At 42.5% G+C, this 25,349-nt stretch overlaps 1 protein-coding gene across 4 annotated transcripts in view; it reads right to left on the bottom strand.

The window, feature by feature from the left end:
- Positions 1–25,349, bottom strand: part of tnrc18 (trinucleotide repeat containing 18) — a 96,533-nt gene that overhangs the window by 2,471 nt on the left and 68,713 nt on the right. For 3 of the 4 annotated variants that reach the window (XM_061884802.1, XM_061884801.1, XM_061884804.1), the window contains exons 19-29: positions 24,864–25,318; positions 23,845–23,991; positions 22,150–22,291; positions 21,954–22,071; positions 19,925–20,000; positions 19,465–19,573; positions 16,013–16,129; positions 15,109–15,261; positions 10,632–12,271; positions 10,315–10,551; positions 7,353–7,427 (exon numbers count right to left, since the gene is read on the bottom strand). In XM_061884802.1, coding sequence (XP_061740786.1) covers positions 7,353–7,427; positions 10,315–10,551; positions 10,632–12,271; positions 15,109–15,261; positions 16,013–16,129; positions 19,465–19,573; positions 19,925–20,000; positions 21,954–22,071; positions 22,150–22,291; positions 23,845–23,991; positions 24,864–25,318 — 3,269 coding nt within the window. The remainder of the gene's footprint in view (positions 1–7,352; positions 7,428–10,314; positions 10,552–10,631; positions 12,272–15,108; positions 15,262–16,012; positions 16,130–19,464; positions 19,574–19,924; positions 20,001–21,953; positions 22,072–22,149; positions 22,292–23,844; positions 23,992–24,863; positions 25,319–25,349) is intronic. The other variant, XM_061884803.1, reaches the window with a different exon arrangement.

Raw genomic sequence — 25,349 nt, 5'->3', positions numbered from 1 at the left:
GACTTTTTACTTCAATGGACAATTGTAACGTAATTGTTTCGTTGAATAAATTGATAAAAACACCCCAAGGTGACTCCTTTTCTTTACAAATGTTACAGACTGGCATAATTAATGTTAAAGGCCTACTGAAATGAGATTTTCTTATTGAAACGGGGATAGCAGGCCCATTCTATGTGTCATACTTGATCATTTCGCGATATTGCCATATTTTTGCTGAAAGGATTTAGTAGAGAACATCCACGATAAAGTTCGCAACTTTTGGTCGCTAATAAGAAAGCCCTGCCCTTACCGGAAGTAGCAGACGATGATGTCACCGGTGTGAGGGCTCCTCACATCCTCACATTGTTTATAACGTGAGGCTCCAGCATCAAGAGCTATTCGGACCGAGAAAGCGACAATTTCTCCATTAATTTGAGCAAGGACGAAAAATTCGTGGATGACGATATTGATAGTGAAGGATTAGAAAAAAAAAATAAAACTTTAAAAAAAAGACGATTGCATTGGGAGCGATACAGGTGTTTTTAAACACATTTACTAGGATAATTCTGGGAAATCCCTTATCTTTCTATTGTGTTGCTAGTGTTTTAGTGAGTTAAATAGTACCTGATAGTCGGAAGGGGTGTGTCCACGGGTGTCTTGACGCCAGTGTCTGAGGGAAGTCACGGCATCTGCATGGACGGTACATGCTCTGCAGATCTCCGGTAAGAGGCGACTTTTTACCACAATTTTCTCACCGAAACCTGCCGGTTGACAAGTGGTCGGGAACCATGTTCGCTTGACCGCTCTGATCCATAGTAAAGCTTCACCTCCAGGAATTTTAAACAAGGAAACACCGTGTGTTTGTGTGGCTAAAGGCTAAAGCTTCCCACCTCCATCTTTCTACTTTGACTTCTCCATTATTAATTGAAAAAATTGCAAAAGATTCAGCAACACAGTTGTCCAAAATACTGTGTAATTGCGCATTGAAAAGAGACAACTTTTAGCTGTGAGTGGTGCTGGCTAATATGTCCCCTTCAACCAATAATGTCACAAACACGTGCATCATAAGCATCATCATTCCGCGTTGTTTTCAACAGGAAACTCCGCGAGAAATTTAAAATTGCAATTTAGTAAACTAAAAAGGCCGTATTGGCATGTGTTGCAATGTTAATATTTCATCATTGATATATAAACTACCAGACTGCGTGGTCGGTAGCAGTGGGTTTCAGTAGGTCTTTAATGGGTATAAACAACACAGGCGCAGCCCTTTTGGAAGCGAGTGTCAAAGGTTTACCGACAACGAGAACAGCCGAGTAGTTCCAAGATTTTCTGAGAGATACACTAGTTATATCAGGGTCTGTAAGGACGTCCGGGTGTTTGGTGAATTTAGGTCAAGCAGCTCTCAAAATGCCGTGTGTAGCACACGAGGATTTTTTTTACTTTTTCGAAAACGATGAACATAAGTCGATGATGTAAGCAATAATGGAATGAATATTGCATGGCGTTTTATATATTAATTTATACACAACTTAACTAAAGTTTACTTCAAGGTAGGTCATACACTATAGGTTGATTGGCAACACTAAATTGGCCCTAGTGTGTGAATGTGAGTGTGATTGTTGTCCGTCTATATGTGTTGGCCCTGCGATGAGGTGGCGACTTGTCCAGGGTGTACACCGCCTTCCGCCCGATTGTAGCTGAGATAGGCACCAGCGCTCCCCGCGATCCCAAAGGGAATAAGCGGTAGAAAATGGATGGATGTCATACACTATATGATAGTCTATTTCAATTTATTGACGTTTGATTAGTTGTATATCATATACTTGTATATGTGTTTATATATCTACAGTTTATATACATACATATATATATATACATACATATAAATACATATATACATACATGTATATATGTACACACACACACTCACATATATATATATATATATATATATATATATAAATACATACATACATACATACACATATATACTGTTTATATAGCCCTGCGATGAGGTAGCGACTTGTAGCTTGTAGCTGAGATAGGCACCAGCGCCCCCCGTGACCCCAATGGGAATAATCGGTAGAAAATGGATGAATGGATACTGTATATAAACATATATACAGATATATACATATATACAAATAAATATACATAAATACATATACATATACATACACATGCATGCTTTGGATTCCCTGCCTCAAAATAAAATAATGTTTGCCTTGTGCCCTTCCAACTTGCTTAGCCCTCCTTTAAGGCAACACTTGCCTTGACAAGTAAAAGTTTGAGGCCTGAACATAGACACAAAGGTGCCCATGCAGCCATTGAAGCATGCCATATTCCTATTTAACTGTTACTTGATCAAAGATATTGATAGTATGACATCAAAACAGAACCAAATTTCTCGCGCATAAAAACCATGCTTATTTTGCACGGCCATGGACTCGGTCTGCGCTCATGCGCGGACTTGGTGCATGCATGCATCTTTTTGGCTCGCGTGAAAACTTTTTGGCTCACGATGTGTTTTACTCTTTCTCTAAGCATGCGACGTTCCCTCCTTTTAGAACTAAGGGGCAGGCATTAAATTTAACCGTCAAATTTTGCACGTACTATGTTTGCACTCGTGTGCAAACTGCTAGCGCTCATGCACAAACTCCGCTGGCGCTCACTGTGTTTGGACTCCTGCGCTGACTTTTTTTGCGCTCATGCGCGGACTCTGTGCATGCATGCATCTTTTGACACAAGTGAAACCAGTGTGGCTTGCGATGTGTCTTACTCTTTCTCTGGCACTTAGGGACAAGCATTGAATTCAACCATCAATTTTGAGTGAACTATCTAAGTTCACACACATGAGCTTGTGTGTGAACTCTGTTTAAAGCTCCTGCGCGGACTCTGTTTAGGATCATGCTCAGATTAATCTTGCGCTGAAGCGCAGACTGTGCATGCGTGCGTCTTTTTAGCTCAAGGGGAAACTGTTTAGCGATGTGTCTTACTCTTTCTCCAAGTGCGAGACGTGACTTAAGGGCAGGCATTGAATTCAACCGTCAAATTTTGTGCATAATCTGTTTGCGCTCGCACAAACTAATTTCTCTGTGGCAGCCTGACACAAATAGACTTGGCACTACAGGTACGCCCTCGTTCATTCGGTGAATGCAGTTTGTGGTTACTATTCTTTACCATAGGTGGAGGCAAGCATAACAAGGTCACTTTTTAACACACTTGGTCTGCCAGAGAGTAAGAAGATTTAGCAGGAAGGATTAGTTTTGCCAACTTTGCTACTTTGTCATCAAGGATTCAGACTCTTCTAGACGCTCTTATTCTAAAATAATTGGGGCGGTATAGCTCGGTTGGTAGAGTGGCCGTGCCAGCAACTTGAGGGTTGGAGGTTCGATCCCCGCTCCCGCCATCCTAGTCACTACCGTTGTGTCCTTGGGCAAGACAATTTACCCACCTGCTCCCAGTGCCACCCACACTGGTTTAAATGTAACTTAGATATTGATTTTCACTATGTAAAGCGCTTTGAGTCACTAGAGAAAAAGTGCTATATAAATATAAATCACTTCACTTCACTAAAAAAGCGACTTGCAACAAATCTAGCCACTTTTTCTGGATATTCTTATGAGAACATGTATCGCTATTCTCAATAGACTTCAAAAGAAGCGACGAAGAGAATATTTATTTATATTTCCAAATATATTGGTTTTATTGCCCACCTTTTGTCACTCCCAATGAGTCTGAAAAATTAACATGGCCAATTATGCAAATCAGACAAGATACCTCTGGGTATTCCATCCATCCATCCATCCATCTTCTTCCGCTTATCCGAGGTCGGGTCGCGGGGGCAACAACCTAAGCAGGGAAACCCAGACTTCCCTTTCCCCAGCCACTTCAGCTAGCTCTTCCCGGGGGATCCCGAGGCGTTCCCAGGCCAGCCGGGAGACATAGTCTTCCCAACGTGTCCTGGGTCTTCCCCGTGGCCTCCTACCGGTTGGACCTGCCCTAAACACCTCCCTAGGGAGGCGTTCGGGTGGCATCCTGACCAGATGCCCGAACCACCTCATCTGGCTCCTCTCGATGTGAAGGAGCAGCGGCTTTACTTTGAGTTCCTCCCGGATGGCAGAGCTTCTCACCCTATCTCTAAGGGAGAGCCCCGCCACACGGCGGAGGAAACTCATTTCGGCCGCTTGTACCCATGATCTTATCCTTTCGGTCATGACCCAAAGCTCATGACCATAGGTGAGGATGGGAACGTAGATCGACCGGTAAATTGAGAGCTTTGCCTTCCGGCTCAGCTCCTTCTTCACCACAAGGGATCGGTACAACGTTCGCATTACTGAAGACGCCGCACCGATCCGCCTGTCGATCTCACGATCCACGCTTCCCTCACTCGTGAACAAGACTCCTAGGTACTTGAACTCCTCCACTTGGGGCAGTGTCTCCTCCCCAACCCGGAGATGGCATTCCACCCTTTTCCGGTCGAGAACCATGGACTTGGACTTGGAGGTGCTGATTCTCATTCCGGTCGCTTCACACTCGGCTGCAAACCGATCCAGCGAGAGCTGAAGATCCCGGTCAGATGAAGCCATCAGGACCACATCATCTGCAAAAAGCAGAGACCTAATCCTGCGGTCACCAACCCGGAACCCTTTCAACGCCTTGACTGACCCTAGAAATTCTGTCCTTTAAAGTTATGAACAGAATCGGTGACAAAGGACAGCCTTGGCGGAGTCCAACCCTCACTGGAAATGTGTTCGACTTACTGCCGGCAATGCGGACCAAGCTCTGGCACTGATCGTACAGGGAGCGGACCGCCACAATAAGACAGTCCGATACCCCATACTCTCTGAGCACTCCCCACAGGACTTCCCGAGGGACACGGTCGAATGACTTCTCCAAGTCCACAAAGCACAGGTAGACTGGTTGGGCAAACTCCCATGCACCCTCAAGAACCCTGCGGAGAGTATAAGTGAAGTGAATTATATTTATATAGCGCATTTTTTCTCAAGTGACTCAAAGCGCTTTACATAGTGAAACCCAATATCTAAGTTACATTCAAACCAGTGTGGGTGGCCCTGGAAGCAGGTGGGTAAAGTGTCTTGCCCAAGGACACAATGGCAGTGAATAGGATGGCGGAAGCGGGAATCGAACCTGCAACCCTCAAGTTGCTGGCATGGCCACTCTACCAACCGAGCTAAACCGCCCCTGGTTTTCGTCCACAGTTCCACGACCAGGACAAAAACCACACTGTTCCTCCTGAATCCGAGGTTCGACTATCCGGCATAGAGGAACCACCACCCCGGTCTGCCAATCCAGAGGTACCGCCCCCGATGTCCACGCGATGCTGCAGAGTCTTGTCAACCAAGACAGCCCCACAGCATCCAGAGCCTTAAGGAACTCCGGGCGGATCTCGTCCACCCCCGGGGCCTTGCCACCGAGGAGCTTTTTAACTACCTCAGCTCCAGAAATAGGAAAGTCCACCACAGATTCCCCAGGCACTGCTTCCTCATAGGAAGACGTGCTGGTGGGATTGAGGAGGTCTTCGAAGTATTCCTTCCACCTATCCACAACATCCGCATTTGAGGTCAGCAGAACACCATCCGCACCATACACGGTGTGGATAGTGCACTGCTTCCTCTTCCTAAGGCGGCGGACGGTGGTCCAGAATCGCTTCGAAGCCGTCCGGAAGTCGGTTTCCATGGCTTCCCCGAACTCCTCCCATGTCCGAGTTTTTGCCACAGCGACCGCTGAAGCCGCACACTGCTTGGCCTGTCGGTACCTGTCCACTGCCTCCGGAGTCCTATGAGCCAAAAGGACCCGGAAGGACTTCTTCTTCAGCTTGACGGCATCCCTCACCGCTGGTGTCCACCAAGGGGTTTTAAGATTGCCGCCTCGACAGGCACCAACTACCTTGCGGCCACAGCTCCGATCAGCCGCCTCGACAATAGAGGTGCGGAACATGCTCCACTCGGACTCAATGTCCAGCACCTCCCTCGTGACATGTTCGAAGTTCTTCCGGAGGTGGGAATTGAAACTTTCTCTGACAGGAGACTCTGCCAGACGTTCCCAGCAGACCCTCACAATACGTTTGGGCCTGCCAGGTCTGTCCGGCATCCTCCCCCACCATCGTAGCCAACTCACCACCAGGTGATGATCGGTAGAAAGCGCCGCCCCTCTCTTCACCCGAGTGTCCAAAACATAAGGCCGCAAATCCGATGACACAACTACAAAGTCGATCATGGAACTGCGGCCTAGGGTGTCCTGGTGCCAAGTGCACATATGGACACCCTTATGTTTGAACATGGTGTTTGTAATGGACAAACTGTGACGAGCACAAAAGTCCAATAACAAAACACCACTCGGGTTCAGATCCGGGCGGCCATTCTTCCCAATCACGCCTCTCCAGGTTTCACTGTCGTTGCCAACATGAGCGTTGAAGTCCCCCAGTAGGACAAGGGAATCACCCGGGGGAGCACTTTCCAGTACTCCCTCGAGTGTACCCAAAAAGGGTGGGTACTCTGAACTGCTGTTTGGTGCGTAAGCACAAACAACAGTCAGGACCCGTCCCCCCACCCGAAGGCGGAGGGAGGCTACCCTTTCGTCCACTGGGTTGAACTCCAACGTGCAGGCTTTAAGCCGGGGGGCAACCAGAATTGCCACCCCAGCCCGTCGCCTCTCACTGTCGGCAACGCCAGAGTGGAACAGGGTCCAGTCCCTCTCGAGAGAAGTGGTTCCAGAGCCCTTGCTGTGCGTCGAAGTGAGTCCGACTATATCCAGCCGGAACTTCTCCACTTCGCGCACTAGCTCAGGCTCTTTCCCCCCCAGTGAGGTGACGTTCCACGTCCCAAGAGCTAGCTTCTGTAGCCGAGGATCGGACCGCCAAGTGCCCTGCCTTCGGCTGCCGCCCAGCTCACATTGCACCCGACCTCTATGGCCCCTGCTATGGGTGGTGAGCCCATTGGAGGGGTGACCCAAGTTGCCTCTTCGGGCTGTGCCCGGCCGGACCCCATGGGAACAGGCCCGGCCACCAGGCGCTCGCCATCGTGCCCCACCTCCGGGCCTGGCTCCAGAAGGGGGCCCCGGTGACCCGCGTCCGGGCGAGGGAAATCTGGGTCCATGTTTTGTCTTCTTCATAGAGGTCTTCGAGCTGCTCTTTGTCTGATCCCTCACCTAGAACCTGTTTTCCTTGGGAGACCCTACCAGGGGGCATAAAGCCCCCGGACAACATTGCTCCTAGGATCATTGGGACACGCAAACTCCTCTACCACGATAAGGTGGCAGCTCAGAGAGGAGGGGTATTCCCTTTTTTTTTTTTTTTTTGGTATTCCCTAACAAAAATAATATTTACATATATGTAAAACTAAATTTCTCACCTCCATGAAGTCTTTTCTTTGTATAGAAGAGTGCAGAGCAGCAGGTATGGACTGTCCACATATTTGATCCCAATTCTGCAGAAGAAGAAATTTCACAGTTAGAAAAAAGATTGACGTGCACACACGCTACAAAAAAAATTAAAAATGTTTTAGGTCAGAGCAATGTTGTCCAATCTCGTCATACATTCACAGTAGGGATGGGCGATATGACTAAAAATCTATATTATGATATATATTGCAGCCTCCTGTGACAAAAATATATAGCACAATATATTACGTGGTATATAAATAATAGAACTATTTCAAAATGGGGTGCAAAGTGTCCTTATTTGGCTGTTTTCAGTTGTAATATTTTCTCAAAACTATTATAAATCTAGTTAATAGCTGTTTACTTTCTGTTTTAACGTGGTTCTATTTACACTTATGTGAAAAATGTTATAAGCACTCATTCCTCTGCTGTTTGATACTTTACATTAGTTTTAGGTGATACTACAAATGTGGGTATTGATAGAATACTAAGTAGTTGCAGGGGCAGTATTGGTCATACCAATGCTGATACTGGTTCTTACAATTGTCAGACAAAAAGTCAAGATGGCGATGTAACAATACAGCAAAAATAAAGTCAATAGTACAAAAATAACTGAGGTGACACTGAGGGGTACAGTACACCCACAAATAACAAAAAAGTTTTGTAGTGTGTAATATTAAAAAAAGGATTGGATCGAGTGAAATTTCACAGAGAATAAGGGTAGGTATGAAAAACACTGAGCTTATGTTTTGGAAGTAGAATGTTAATTTGTGTTTTGGCAACATCGAGTGGTCACAATAATTCATTAGATTAAGGGGATGACGCCGGAAGTTGAAAGATTCGGATACGTTTGTTACTGGATACTTTTTAATACTCTTCTGCCTTGAAGACATTGTACCTGCCAGTAAATATGCAACTATAAATATTTGTTATTTGTTTCTTTTTTTAATCATGATCTTAAATAAATAAAAGTTAATTTATTTTTAATTTACTTTCCATAAATATAAAAAAGTATTCATCATAATCTCTTCATGTCATATTAGGCTTCATTGTTGCTATTTTTTTATGTTAGAGCTTTTATCCAATCAGAATTCAGTGAGCTTGTTGCCAGCGCTGGATGAATTCTGCTGGAGGCCTTCTGAATCAACATTAGCGGCGGTTGTGCAGCGTAAACGAACACAGGACATTTAGATGATTAACAGTTGCGATAGCCAGTCAGATCACACATTTTTGACAATAGCCCATCTAGGTAGCCTTTTGTCAAACAGAACTGTGATTGGACACTCACCTATCACTCCCAAGTGAGTATCCAATCACAAGTTGTTATCTGTGAAAGCGGGAAGTGGCACCGGAGCCAGCAAAGAAATCACTGGTACTTTTTTTAACCCGCAATGAAGGAGAGCAAAATGTTGATTAGGTGGGAGATACATTTTGCAAGGCCATTTTCAAGAAGAATATTTAAAGAGAAAGTACATCTTGTGAGACAAGGTCCGCGGACCCTGGAAGCTGGCTAAGCTGTCTAGTGAAAGGGTTTGCTTGATGCGCCGAAAATGTTCCTGTTTTGTACACTATTGAGGTGACTCTCGCAGTAGTGCGCAAATGTGTTTGTGTATAGTATTTCTCCATTTTTTTAAGTCAGACGTCAATGAAGGCCTCGTTGGGAAGCGCACGGCCCGCCCTCCACTGGTAGTAACAAATGTTGTTTTAGACTGCAATATTGTTCAATTAAGGAAACTCGCACTACAGTAGCCTCTAGTTGCCTATAGCTTATAACAGGCCTGGGCAATTATTTTGACTCTGGGGGCCAAATTTACAGAACAAAATGTGTCTGTGGGCCAGTATTATTTTTAGGAACACTAATACAAAACCTCACAATAATGTCTGAATGCTAAAAACGTTTTGACAGACGGCCTTTAAAAATACAATGGAATTTCACACTTTTCTACTGAATGAGACACCCGGAATGTACATGAAAATAAAGAATGTTACAATGTTAACTATGAAGGATAAAACACTGAATATTGACAACATATGAACGTCACACACCCTCTCTCCATCCACATATTTTACAATCAACAAAAATGCATCAAACAGCAAAATATGAACGCCAAGGGTAAAAAACAAAAAACCCAACTAGAATCTGATATATGTGAAATACCACTAAGCTGTAGAACTTTGTTGTAAACATCTCCTTCCACGTCTGTCCCTGACACCCACATTTCAGACTCTGTGGAAACACCACCCATCCACACTGCTTGGTGCCTCGTCTGAGCTGCTGTGACTTACATTACCATAGTAACTAATTCTAAGACCATAGTATCTAATTACATGACCATAGTAACTAATTACATGAGCATTGTAACTAATTAGATGAGCATAGTAACTAATTACATGAGCATTGTAACTAATTAGATGAGCATAGTAACTAATTAGATGAGCATGGTAACTAATTAGATGAGCATAGTAACTAATTAGATGAGCATAGTAACTAATTAGATGAGCATAGTAACTAGTATAGGATGCAGATTCCAAGCATGTAAAGACTTAGTATAGTTGAAGACTTGGGGTCATTAGAAAAGATGAGAGCACATCATAATGGCAGCTACACTTTACATCTTGAACATCTAAACAAAATGATTTAGGAATGTCCGGCGGGTCAGATTGAAAAGCTTCACGGGCCGCAAGTGGCACTCCAGCCTTAATTTGCCCAGGTCTGGCTTATAATGTTTACCCTTTGTAAATCCTTTCAATAAAACACAAGAAAAGACCAACCATGTGTGCTTATTAGAGGACGTTTAGATGTTAATGGCTGTCCAGCTTTGCACAAGTAAACGATATCAGACAAATAGCTGATTTCACTATTGATCGGGACACCCCTAATATCGTCTGTATCGCATACCCTACTTTGTAGTATGACCTGCTTTAGCTCGCTACCTTCTTGTCTGTGAGTTTCTTGCCAGGGTTGGTCTCCTCTGGATGGTAGAACCAGTTGACCCTGACCACCATGTTGCTGCCCCAGGACTCCCACATGCTCTGGATGCGTCCAATGAAGGGCAGGTTGGGCCTTCCAGCGGACAGGAAGACAGCGCAGTCGCCGATGCGGATCATCTCCCGGCCGCGCACGATGGCCTTGTAGAAGAGCTTCTTGGCCTTGCCCTTCATTCCCCGTCTCTGAAGGAGAGATGATCAGAGTGGAATGAGGAAATAATTATGAATAATAATGTTTCTCAAAAGACACCATGAGCGCTCACCTGAGTGGGTTTCCCAAACCACTTCCAGAGCTGCCTGGCTGGAAGGAAAGCAGAAATCTTGGGTCTGTTCTCCACACTGGGAAGCCTCTGTCGTTTGGCCAACTCCTTGGTGGTGGGGAGGTGGACCCCCTCTCGGCGCTTGGGCCTGCCCACTTTGCCTTCTCCTCCACTAGGCTTCGGTTTAGGAGGACGCCCCCTTTGCCCCGAGCCCTTACCGGTGGCAGGTTTGGCCGGCTTAACCGGAGCGGCAGCAGTCGGAGATGGTGAGGGGGAGCGTGAAACGGGAGATGACTCCTCCTCTTCTTCTTCCTCCACCTCCTCCTCTTTGATATCCACCTCCTCCTTCACGTCGTCTTCTTGCATCTCCTCTTTCACCTTGTCCTCGGCTGCAGGCGTGGGAGAAACGGGGACTGGAGGAGGGGTGGGGGTCCGCTCTTCGTCGGAGCTGCAGGAGGAGTCGTCCGTTGACGAGGAGGACGAAGATGAGGACGAGGAGGAGGATGATGAGGAGGAGGATGATCCAGAGCAGGACGAAGAGGAGGAGGAGCAACTGGAGGTACATTTCTTCTTTTGAGTCATCTTTTCTTTGCCACTTTCCTCCTCGGACTCGGAGCTGCTGCTGCTGCTGCTACTTTGAGACTCCTCCTTCATCTTCCTCTCCTGTCTCATGTCCTCTTCTCTTTTAGCCTCCTTTTTCTCCTCCCTAATTTCCTGTCCTCTACCGCGACTCTCAGCTATCTCTATAGCCAGCATTTGTGCACCATAGTTGGACTCTTTCTCCCGCTCCGGATGTCTGGGTTTGGCCTTCAGCATTTTCGGATCGGCACAAGTTACAGGGCTGTGATCGCGATGCACTCCTCGGCTTTCCAGCAACATCAGAGCCTTAGTTTTCTTGGTTTTCGGCGAGGTCACGCCCTCGTGGTCGAGCTTCACAAGGGGCTCTGCAGACACGGGCTTCCGTTTTACCACCATGTCCCCCTGCCTGGAAGTGGACTTGAGCCTGGAGATGGTGGACAGCTGGTTCGAGGACATCTTCCTTTTGTGTCCTGAGGGACTTGTGGACGCTGATGAAGGTCTTGAAGTCAGAGAAGTCCTTGGCACTGGACTGGGGAGGAGGACAGAACCGATGGGTCTGGAGATGCTGTGATGGTCAGACTTGGTTTTGGATGCTAGAGTAGAGGCGGGCCTTGGAGTTGAGGACCCACTAGGCTTTGGTGTACTAGATGATGGAGCCATACTGGGTCTGGACATGGGTCTGATGTCTCGGTCCCTACGCTGGCCGTTATATGATGTTAGATTGGGCTCGCTGTACAGGTCCACGGTCAGAACCTTTCCATAGGTGGAAGGATAGATAGAAGAAGAGAGCTTAGCTTGAGCTTTAGTTGCGGGAGCAGAGCTGGGCTTTCTGGGTAAAGGTGCAGGAAGGGTGGGGCTGCTTGAAGGGGACGTGATGGAGGTCTTGAGTTTTGCATGGGTCACCACTGCAGGCCGTGATGCAGGCCGAGGTTTCTCCTGGGCAGCCTTCTGGACAGAGGACGTCCTCTCTTGTGATTGTTTGCTGGCATCCTGGGCTTTGTCTGGAGGCTGGCTGGAAGACGGTGACTCTATTTTGTCTTTGATATCAGAGTTTAAGGAGGTTTCTGAAGAGAGAAAAAAATAAAAGTTTAACACTAATGGCACTACCTGTACCATGTACTTTATATTTAATGGAGAGTAGCGATTTAATTGTCCGAATAAAATTGTCTCCCAATCCTTATGAGGGATGATGATTTCACTCAACACCACTACTAACAACAATGAATACATGTATTCATTTAAAAATATATATTTTATATCAATTTAGTTCTAACAGGGTTTTCACGGTGGAAGAGGGGTTAGTGCGTCTGCCTCACAATACGAAGGTCCTGAGTAGTCCTGGGTTCAACCCCGGGCACGGGATCTTTCTGTGTGGAGTTTGCATGTTCTCCCCATGAATGCGTGGGTTCCCTCTGGGTACTCCGGCTTCCTCCCACCTCCAAAAACATGCACCTGGGGATAGGTTGATTGGCAACACTAAATGGTACCTTGTGTGTGAATGTGAGTGTGAATGTTGTCTGTCTATCTGTGTTGGCCCAGCGATGACGGTGCGACTTGTCCAGGGTGTACCCCGCTTTCCGCCCGATTCTAGCTGAGATAGGCTCCAGCGCCCCCCGCGATGCCAAAGGGAATAAGCAGTAGAAAATGGATGGATGGAGGTGCTTAATCACTGTTTGTATACGTCAGCAGCCAAGAGGGGCTTTTGTAACCTGTAACTTGCTTTGAAAAGGTATTATTGTCTTTTTTTTTATACCAAATAACATATTGCGAGATTGGTGTGAATCAAGAATTGTGTTGAATTAAATCATCACCCCAAGAATCAGAATCAAAATGTGTTCATTCATGTCTCCAATATTTGTAGTCACTTCCTTGCTGTGAGTCTCTTACAAACAGCTTGTCGGCCAAGACTTCTGCCTAGCAACAGTCAGAATGATATCGCATTGCAAATGATTGATTTATAATGAAAAGTATACTGCATATGTGATATAATATAGGAAAGACACAATGATACAAACCATATTTTCTGATAATTATTCCCAGTAACACTTTATAATAGAGACACATCATCAAGCATTAATAAAGCATGTTTCTTGCATGAATTCTCATTAGTATGCAGTTTAAACTGTGTAACTACATGTATAAATAAGCATGTAAAGAGAATAAATGTTTACATAACCTTTTTAATAATCTAACAAAGCATTGTAAATTAGATAATAATGTAGAAATGCTGACTCAATCATTTATGAAGTGTAAAAATGCATCTATAAAATGTTAATTAGAAAAACACATTTCAGTAGAAATTGAGATGATAAAAAGCCGAAGCAGAACTGAAATGCTAAGTACCAAAATTAATGATTCTGAGGTGCATACCAGTAAAATTAGACATTAAAAAAACAAATATGCTAACAGTGAACATGTGTCAAGTACCAAAATAAATGATTCTGGTGTATTCCTGTAAAATTTGATTGAAAAAATCTAGCAAACATTAGCGTGTGTCAAGTACGGAAATACGGGACTCTGAGGTGTAGGTTAGCTTGATGACTGTAAACATGCATCAAGCACCAAAATAAAAGCTATCGTGAGGTTAGCCTGCCTCAAGTACCAACATACAAGACTAAGTGTATACCTGTAAAAATAGATAATAAAAATAGCATGCTAATGCTAGCATGCTGGCAATTGATTATTGGAATGGTTTGAATCGGATGAGATATGTGAGAAATTTTAAAAATATTTTTCACATTGTATTAATGCTGAAAATCAAGAACAAAATAACATGGTCATAAACCGCATATTTAATGAGTATTCATGTCAGATATTAATGACTAATTCAGTATTTACTAATGCTTTAGTTTTTAATTATTATAAAGTGTGACATTTTTTTCTTTGGAATAAGAAAAAAAGATGGGCAATGGACATCAACAACATGAAAACAATAGAAGACTACAAATGAACTACTATTAAATTATGCTTAACTTAAACTGATAATTTGCCTTTTGAATTGCACTGAACTGAAAAAAAAAATAATTACAGGCTACATTAAAGGAAGATATTCTATTTGGCACATATTAAAAAGTATGGTTACACACAAAATGTGACGCAAAAAAACACCCAGACGACTATTAATGCAGTGTTTCCTGCTATGTAACCATACTCTGTTGGGTCTCCACTAATGTATTTTCCATTTAAAAAAAACACCAGCAGAAACCCACACTGGTTTAACACAGGATAGTCTCCAACTTTCATTGTGCAGCTTCAGCGGACTTTAGCGGTGAAACAAACCAGCAATTTTGAAAAACTGCTTAGTCTTGCATCTTGTCATAATTAGATCCAGAGTAACAACAACCAAAATATGTTTCAAACAAATACAAAGGATGACAGTATTGATCAAGCATGATTAGATTTCCTCTGAGACCTTACATATTTTGTTGATAAAAGATGACATAGGCATGTTCTACTTTAGCTCCTTTTAGAGCTTTGCTTTATTCCTGAATGCAAATGATGCTTGCATTGGTCTTAAACGGATAATGAAGGCAATAAAAGGGAGAAACATTGCTCATGCGTCATAAGCGCTCAGCCAAATAATGCGAAATCCATCTCTTTTTTTACGATGTTATGCATTTTTTGAAAAGCAATGATGGTTTACAGTTCCCGTGGAAATACTGGGAAAAGGGCAGAGTGGCAAATAAAGGGAAAAGTGATGGCTGCAGTTATTACGCCAAGTGACAGATTTATTTGAAGCTATTCATATTTGACCTCCAGTAGGAAATACTGCATTGTGTTAAAGAATTTGCTGTTGTTCCAAATAGAGAGGAAATTTACTTAGGCTTATGTACAAATAAGTAACAGCAGGTAACAGCGACAACTATTTTGTGTTCATATCCATCAGACAAAGTCATCTCACCTGGTTTGGGTTTGGGTTTGCGACCAGGTTTTCCTTTTGCCTTTGGAGCGCTTTCATCCGTCTTTGGTCCCGCCTCTTTGCCCTCCTTGCTGCATTTGCGCACTCTTCTTCTAGAGCAGCTGGCCACCAGCAGCGCAGGTGAGGGTTCAGCGCCTGCTCAGGGGCACACAGCCAACAAACATGACTCTAGTAGTGAAATCAACAGGACATTATGATCGAGCTTCTGCTTCTAAAAACAACAACAACAACAACTCAAACAATTACATTTTCTCACTTGTAATTTTATATGCAGGTCAAGTGTTGTGACTTTTTTATCCAGTAGATGGCAGATTACCATTATGAAACAGCAACTAAGTCAATACAGCTAGTGAGTTAGCTATACACTCACCGAGGCGTCATTTACCTATCACGAGTAAATACAGTGTACAAAAAAATAGGCTTTAATATCTGTAATATTAAGGCTTTGTCCGCATGTTTGTGTCGTCCTCTAAAATGTATTTGCAGCTCATGCCAAGGCAACAGGTGGCGCTATAACCCCCAACTTTCAGAAGTCTGACAAGTGTTAAAGAAGTGGAATTACTTATTAACATCACACTTTTTCTACAAAACTAAAATAAATTCAAATTGATTGTGAATTAAAATAGTTTTTGTGTGGACAAAAGGGTAAGATGTGTTGTAAGAATATATTTATTGCCAAATATATTTTGAAAAAAGAACACAGGGTGTAATACTGCAAAGTACTGTGACAAACGTCAAGCAAAACCCCCAAAAGTACAATTGTGTCTGCAAATATCCTCTTTGTCAACTGTGGGCATTTATTTTTTCTTGTTTCTGCTCTTTGTTCGAATGAGGAAGCAAAGAAAATGGAACAGTGTGTGCGTGCGCGTGTGTGTGTAATGCTCACAGTGGATCTTGTAATCTGGAGGCAGAAGTCGGATGTGGGAGAGTGGAATGCGCCCTGTGTCGCCATCATCAAACTCCACTGTAATGAGGTCGTCATTCTCATCGATGTCTGAACTTCCTGTTTGGGGAATTGCAAATTAGCTGTTGAAAAACCTTGATGTGATTTGTTCAGATACATTGTGAATGATATTGTTTTTACTGATACATGCTCATAGACCCATTTAAAATGAAATTCACAAGAAGTTTCCGTTCTGTATTAGACTCAGAAGCATGCCCTGTAATGCTTGGTTAAAACAATAAATGTCGTTTTAAACTGGAATTTTAAAACAACGAAGAAAAAAAAAGGGGGGATAAATGCAAAATCCAAAGCAGACTGAGTGGAGCTAATAAGGTGTGTAGCTCCCTGAAATATAAACAACAATGTGGCTTGAGCAAATGAGTCTACTGCAAGTGAGTCCCTGCAAAAGACTCTGGCCATGATACTCAGCCTTAAAGGGGAACTACACTTTTTTGCCTTGTGTTTACAATCATTATGAAAGACATGACGACAGATGGATTAAAAAATAAAAGCATTTTAAATATCAAATAAACGGAAATAAAACTCCAAAAACATTCAAAAAGCGGCAACAATACTTAATTTACATTTCGTGACTTGAATATTAACCATGTATTAGTGATACTGTTTTTATGAGCGCTAACACAGACAAACTAATAATGGCGGTGCTGTGATAACTTCTGTGTGTCTCTTTATCTACATCGAGTGGTCTGCTGCGTCTTCGCTTCCTGTAAGTTTCTTCTAGATCATTAATCATGCATCTCACCTGGACAGATGAAGTCTGAGTAGGTATTCAGACGAATTGGTACACTTTGACAGCAATTTAGGACCACAAAATGGCCAGAATGAAACGAAACGACGCTCTGTCCCGAACCACCGCCCCCTCCACCCAGGTTCTTTGTGAGGATTATTAAACATTCTTTATCTAAATGAGAATGTATGGACAGCCCAGCAGACAGCAGACATTGTACAGTAAGTGATGTGTTATCATCTTTGTTGGCTTTCATGAAGTCTGCAGTGAGTAATAATCAGTGATGAAGGAAAAAAAAGCAAACGCGATGCGCTTTTTATACTAATGTGACGCGTATGCGTAAAAAGGTCAAAATACGTACATATTCAATTTTATTAGAAAGGTGCCTGTTACTACATTACATATATACTTACATCATGTATATAAAACTTTTGATTTAGACTTGCCCAGCTGTCATAGACCTCACTGTAAGCAGACTTTTGATCTATCCATTCACCCATTTTCTACAGCTTGTCCCTTTTGGGGTAGCGGGGGGTGCTGGATTTATTCAATATTTGGAATGCATTAAAAAAAAAATCCATCCCTCCTCGTGTCTTTCATAATGATTGTAAACAATAGGCGAAATTCCCCAAAAAAGTACATCTATCCATCTATTTTCTACTGCTTGTCTTTTTCGTGGTCGCTGGACCCTATCTCAGCTACATTCGGGCGGTAGGTGGGGTACACCCAGGACAAGTCACCACATCATCGCAGGTCCAACACAGATAGACAGACAACATTCACAGTTCCCTTTTAACCACAACATTGCAGATTTTTGTTCTTTAATTCTTTTATGTTTTTTATCATATTCTATATGTTTTTGTCCTAAATTAGATGCTAAATTAAGTTGTATTTATGGATTAAACAATATGCAAGCATGTGAGCATCCTTTGAGAAAAAAAGAGGAAAACTGAAAAAAGAGAGGAAAATTTCTATCAGCACAAAGTGCTGCCACGCAAACCCCCAAAAAGAAAATTTTGAAAATCAAGACTACATTTCCTGAAATTAGGTGCATTTCTTCACTACATTTTACCTGTAGACTTAATATTATATACCAACCTCTTTTGGCTGTCGTTTTGACACCTACATGTCTCATGTAATGCACCACCGAATTTTTTTTGTAGCTAAATTTACTAACATTAATGTCATTGAAAATGTAATGTAAAATTCTATATCATGCATGCGAAGAACTCAAAGTGACCTCTGTTTACGACCCATCTCGTCAAAAATATACCTTCTCGCTGGCTACTAATAAATACTCTAAAACTACAACTGGCTTGGAACTCACAGTGTTTGGATTGTAATCATCCAAATATGTTTAGCAGCAAAGTACAAAGCCAACAATATTGTGGCTCAGAGCGAGAAAACAGGCGACAGCAAGTAAGCGAGTTCGATTATGCTAAGTAGCGAGCTTGTTTCGGCGCCCCTTATCATGCAACTCAGTGCGGAGTTTAGGTAAAAATAACTGCGACTACCTGCGACTGAGGTTTCAACAAATGTTGTTATAATCCAATTTTTTTATATTTAAAAAAAAAATTGGAAGTAATATCTTCACGCAAAAATTAACGTTTTAAAAAGCATATTTCCGTGTTTTTGCGGACAATTCACATGTCTTTTACTTGTTACAGTGCAGTATATGTCTTGATTTCTATTAGTATTTGCGGCGATCAACAAATATTTACCAAGCGGGACCTCCGTTTTTGGGTTAAGGGTGAACACTGCTAACAACAACACAACGGCTAATCCTGGCACTATTGTATCTTCACTGTGACAATCTTAAATTGACCAATTTTTGTCAGAACAACCTTTTAGTGCACTTCATCCTCCAACTCCTGCCTCATCAATAACACATCTCCACATTGGTTAGACTTTGACACGAGCCGTCTCAAAAGACAAGAGCTGGCCGTAACATTGGATTCTTAAGGCTAACAAGACTGCTACCAGCTAACAGAAGCTGTCAGGCCACCTCTAATGCACTTTGTCTTCAACACCAAAAACAGCGATGTGGAATGAAAACGCACATATGCAATTAGTGCTAACAGCAAATCTGTGACTGTGAAGTTGACCAAGTTTCTGCAGAACAACACACGCCCGTGGTTTCAGCACATGGAATCTCAGTTCTAACTTGGAGGAATTACCCAGGATGTGACAAAGTATTTCCACGTCATGGCTGTGTTGTAGTGGCCGGGTGACGGCCATAGCAATGACGCTTGGTGGATCCTCCGGGCTACCGGTGAGTACTGTAATCTACAATAGAACGCCAATGTATTGGGTGAAACGAGTGTTAAGGTGACCATATGGGTTTTATTTCATGAATAAAAAGAATATTGAGGAAGAGAAAGTAAACATTTTTTTATGCTCCAACTATGAAAATATTTGATTTATTAATAATATTCCTATTTCGCCAAAGATTTGTTTCATGTTTGATCCCAATTAACCGTGATAAACAAGGATTGACTATTAATTCATTGCATGTCTGAGAACAACACTCTGCTGAATGAAGGGACCTAATTGAGACTTTTTACATTTGTGCTGCCAGCTACAATTAAATTGTAAACTGACTATGACTCATGGCATCTAAGCTCTGTGTGTGTGTGTTCTCTTGTACCGTTGACAACCGTGCCAGGATAAAGGCAGCGGTACTGCTGACTCCAGTAGGCAGCGATGCGGGTGCCCTCGGGGAGATAGCGCACCGAAGGAGGCTTCACGTCGATGATCTGAACATACAGAAGAATAAAAGGACAGTTGAATGTCAGCATATCATGAGCACGGCTAGCATACGCTAAGTATTTTGTAAATTGGGCGAGGCCAGACCATAAAACATCATCTGATATCTTTTTAGTTATTTTATCAAGACTGCAGAGAAAAAGACAGTGAGATCTCAGGGGAGGCTTTGTGCATGTGACCGCCACATGACGTATGACCTACTTTGTTTCATGCATGTTTCATGTTTCACTTTCAGCTCCGAGCGGCTCCTCTCTCAAGTGTCACCAGAAATAGGAGAGAGAGAGCGATGCGGTGCATTTAACCCCCGCCATTCTTACATGAGTGACACGCAGTTTACTCACAGCCTCCTGCAGCAGTTGCTCCAAGCAGTAGATGTGTGGCCGGTTTCCCCTCTCGCCTTCCACCACCACGCTGTATCTGCAGCAAGGAATTATGGGAGGGTTAGAGCGCAGCATGCAAAATGTGACAGCCAAATCCACTTTTCATTCGTTGATTTCTTTCGCGGACACAATCTTGCATCATTTGTTTGAATCTTACTTGTTAACTGTAACTTCTCTTCAACAAAACTGCTGCAAAAAAGTTTTTTTTTCTTCTAAATTTAGCATACATTCATTTTACTAGAGGTTTCACTGAAATACCAGAAAAAACACTCAACAAATTGTAAAGCTTTCACACAAACCACATGCATCACTTATTACACACACTTAGATCTGATTTGAGATGGTTTTAAAAAATAATTTCATGCACTCACATGAATGATAATCCTGCTTTAAAGGGACTTTGATAGTCAGGTTTGATCCTAATTTAGTAATATTGGATTTGAACAGCCTAATGGGAGTTTTTTTATGGTTTGTCAAATATTCTTGACTTTCCTCCAGTTATTTAGGTGGCCATTAAATGTGTAAATGCATGTAAATTAAATGGGTTTAGTGCAGACAAAAGAGAGGAAACAACTAGACTTGTTCTGTAGGAGCACAACAAACAAAAATCACCAGGAAGCCCTCTTAATGCTCACACAACGTATCTTTGACAAACTCCCAAGAAAAATATCATCCAATAACTAGATCAGGGGTGTCCAAACTTTTCGACCACGGGCCGCGTAAACGATGCGTGTTCCATTTTGATTTTGTTAAAAAAAAAAGTTTAAAAACGTGTCTGTTTTCAAAGACAAAACTCAGTGTTAGATTTGTGTTATAGTTGACAAAGTGCATGTTGGTATTTAATTCAGGGGTGTCCAAAGTGCGGTCGGGGGTCATTTGCCGACAGCAGCTCAGGTTTTTTTTTTAATATACACTTACTTGTCACTTATAATACAAAGCTGGAACTAAGTTTTGATATATAATGTCTGTTAGTAGCATTTTTTTTTTTACATATCTCCCGCTTACTTACCCTTTTCAAATTTTCAGCTTTTTTCTAATTAAATTATGTATTTTCGCTCATTTTCTTGTTTTTTCTCTTTACCCATTTGTTTCCAACAGCATGTTGTGGGCCAACAAACCTTGAGTTGCACTAGGCAGCGATGCAGGTGCTCTTGGGAAGATAACCATTTGGACACCACTGAACTAGATGAAGCAATTTCTGTAGAAATTTCACGCAAATGCACAAATACTGAAGCTGAACTGAAATACTGGTGAGATGTTGAATAAATGTTGAAATTAGTAGAATCAATGTGGAAATGGTTTAAACGTTGAAGAGTTTAAATTGAATCAACACCCGGGCAAAATAAGGAATGAATGTACTGAAATACTGAAAAGCGGAAGTTGTACTGAAACATAGTATGAATCTTGGAATGTTAAATGTAAGTTGAAATTGTTAAAACTAAAAATAATAAATAAATGAATTAAAAGGTAGCATGCTGAAGTGGTTGAGAAATGTGGGAATACTTTTCTGGGAACGCATCATTTCGAGAACAGTGGTAATTTTTGTAAGGTGATAAATAATATTAATGTTCTGAATGAGCTGCATGGGTTGGTGTTGGAATGGTTTGGATCGAGCGAGAAATTTGGAAGTAGTAACACTTTTTAATTGTGAATCAGGGTTATGGAAAATAATACAAAACTGGAAATTTAGGGAGAAATTGTTTGAATGTCCAGGATGAGTGGAATGGTTTGAATTGGTTGAGAAATGTGGGAATTGTGGAACTTTTTTTTCAAAAGGAAAATATTCCCAGAAAAATGTGGATTGACAGCCTGTGTGGCTTGAATGAGCTGAACATTTTGATGGTGGAATGGCTTAAATGGGTGATAAATGGTATAGAAAAACATATCCTTAGAGCATTCACACACTGATACAAGAATATTATATTTGACTTCTAAAGGGGCCCGCTGTCTGTCAAAATGTAGTCATTTAAAAATATATACCGGTACTCACATATCAGGTGAGTGCACTGTGTTGACGTGTCCTGCGTATAAAAGTTGGTCGTCCATTGGGATCAGAACCCTGAGTCCATCCACCAGAGAGTCCTTGTCCAACACACACTGCACTGGAGCTGCACACATCAAACAACAAATAGGACACATGAACACACACCTGTGCGTGTTCTTGGACCAGATGTGTAAACACTGACCTGGCGCTGAGGACTTCTCTGACAGGCTGTTACGGCGTTGTGGAAGGAGCTCGTCTTCGCTGAAGCTGCTGTCCTGATTGGGCTCAAAGTCTTCATCTGCCGCCATGCTCTCCATCAGCCGACTCACGGCACCCCTGGACGGCTGCAAAAGGCACGCAAAGTCCTCTTTGTCAGCTTCTAATCCTTTTTATTCTTTGAACGCGTTGGTTTGACCAGTGCAAACTACAACTATATACAACAAAAATATCATCTTGTGAGTGTATCCGACTGAAACACTAACTTTGCAGAGAGTTATTAGACTTTTCGGATGGTTTTCCTTCACACCATTCTGGTAAAGGCTGGTACAGACATTTGAGAGTTTTTTAACAGTTACAAACCCCACACATAAAGCTGAAAATATCAGGTATTGAGCAGCTTTGATCTTTATGTATGTGGTGTGCTACTTTAATTTCAACACAGCACAGCACAAACTTGACGATTCCGTTCTACCACAGAGACAGCCTCAGGTCCTCCAAGTCTGAAATCTTACATGAACAAACATGGTCTAAAGGGGTGGGCGTATGGATATTAATATGAATAGTATCAATAACAAGGTTGGTACTGGTATCAAATTGATACTAGCGTGATGGGATTGATACTTTTGTTGTACCTTTGTTTCTTTTATTCAGCAAATTACTCCTTTTTTTGTCAGAGTTTATGCGACTGTCAGTGCAATCAATATTATTTTTCACAAATATCTGCACATAAAATTTGTCATTTTAGTGTTGTTTCATTACAATTTCAAAGTAATATTTGTGTTACTTTTTTCTCAAAACAGTTTGGTGTAGTTTTATTGAGAAGGGATCATTTATATACAATTACATTATTTTGAATTGTATGCAGTTATAAAAATATTTGTATTTGCTGAACATTTTTTCCCTGAGATCTCATAATCAACTAAATAGAGGCAAATTCACAAAATTATTCAAGGACCATGACATTTCAAATCAAAAAGTGTCCGTCAGTTTCGGTGATACTAGACCTGTATTTACCTGGTATCTAATCGATACCAAAATTCGCAGTATCACCCACCGCTAGTGAATTAACAAAATCAAAGAAGAAGCTTCATAATCACTAATCACCATAGCAACAACTGCAAAAACAGACAAGTAAAGGAGGGCATGATGGTGACAGTGGGATTCGTTTTGAAAGAAAATCCCTAACTGAAAAAATAAAACACTGGAAAAATTATGGACTTTATGATTTAGTGAGCGAGTGAGAGGTGAGTACATTCTCAATAAAGTAGCTGTTATGCTTTTTTTAGCTTCCTGATTGGCTATTTTCGGTGCCACATCACAATTCACAGAGCAATGACTCGTAAATATGAAACGGGTTTCAAATTTAAGATGGTCAGCTCCGACCTGTTTTGGAGCCGAATATCGAGCAAATTCTCTCTTAACACACCTCAGACTACAAGACGACCCTTTTTAAGACAATCTTAGAAGAATAAAATCATCGGGCGTATTGTTGTCTTTGGTTGGATGTGTGAATATTGGGACCAAAAATGTGTGAGGAAAAAAAACAACAATCACTAAGACTGGAGTGTGTAATTGAGATTTAGTGGGCAGTCGGTGATTATGGTTGTGCACATGAAAAATGCCTGATTTTTTCCAGAATAGCCATTTGTTTACACTGCTAATCCGTTATCCAACTGACCTCCCGGGCTTTGGTCTTGGCTTTGGGTTGGCTCTTCCGCGCCGGGCTGAGGCTTAGAGCCACGGCGACGTCTCTCATCGGACTGCCCAAAGAGGCCGGGCTCACAGGCAAAGAGGACGACGAGGAGTCCTTGGCCCTCTTTTTCTGCTTCATACAAATGAGGATAAACACACGGTTACAATGATGACAACGTGATCCATTTATCTCAGGGGTGCTCAAACTTTTTGAACTGGGGGCCGCATTGGGTTGAAAAAATTTGGCCAGGGGCCGAAAACTGACTGCATGGAAGAAAAAAAAAAAAAAAAAAAAAAATATATATATATATATATATATATATATATATATATATATATATATATATATATATACGTACACATATATTAAGAGTATGTCCAAATTTGACTCCTACCTTGTTAACTTCCATGACGACATTCTTAAAGTTTTGTAATCAATCGGAAATATCAAGCAGTTAAAATGCGCCAGACATGGATAAGCGTGGAGGAAGTGTTTTGCGATTTTCCCATCATGCATTGCATTTTTTTTATAGTATCCACAAAGTTCAGTGAGCTGGTTGTGTTATGTGTGACCATGTGTGTTGACTTTTTGTGCGCCATGAGTAGGAAAGTTTGCTTGCATTGGGTCATATATACATATATTAAAAAAAATGCTGTGCTGAGAGCACTTCAATGTACAATTCATGGGCATTAACCTGAATTAATCACAATGTCCACAAATTTGCAGCAATTATTTGGTCAGATAATTAGGATTACACATGATGTCTATAGCAGGGCAAAATTTACACAACGGCGGGCCGCACTTGCCTCGCAAGCCATGGTTTCGGATGTTCCCTGATTTAACCGTGTGACTTGCACACAGAGAGTGCACTTGTCCTTTCTTGTCAGCAACATTTAAAACAGCAGGGGAGTGTTGCTATGACTGAAGTGCTGCAAAACCCTGCTGGCACTGTGCCACACACACTAGACAAAAAAGTGTGGGGAAGGACTGAATAATTGACATACTTTCACTGCATCTTTTCCCTCTCTGATGGGCGGAGACTGTTTGGGTCGAGAAGCGGGCTTCGAGATGAGAGGCTGGGCGGAGTTCTGACTGGCGGAAGCTGAGTTTGACACCGACATCTGGTTGGCCGAGGCGGTGGCATCGTGGAGGAAGATCCTCTCACTGCGTCGCCGGTTCCAGGCCTCGTCCTCGCTGAAGCCCCCGAAGCCGGAAGCGGTCGCCAGGTCGAAGCTGAAGCGCCGCGGCGACTGGAGCGAGGGGCACGGTTTGGTAGGAAGATGCTTGCGCTTGATGGGCAGCGCGTCATCTCGCTTGGTCGGGCTGCTCTGGTCAAGACGGCGGGTCGCCGGGGGCAACAGCGGGAGTTCTGGCGCAGAGCGTTTGCCGTGCAGCAGAGAGGGGAACTTTCTCAAGCGCAAGTCGGAGCCGGAGTCGGACCACTCGCATTCGGATGAACCTGACGGAAGAAGACAGGGGCTTCTTATTTC

Source organism: Nerophis ophidion, linkage group LG23 (genome assembly GCF_033978795.1).
Source record: "Nerophis ophidion isolate RoL-2023_Sa linkage group LG23, RoL_Noph_v1.0, whole genome shotgun sequence".
NCBI lineage: Eukaryota > Metazoa > Chordata > Actinopteri > Syngnathiformes > Syngnathidae > Nerophis > Nerophis ophidion.
The sequence above is the reverse complement of the archived record's forward strand: the minus strand, read 5'-3'. Positions and strand labels throughout refer to the sequence as shown.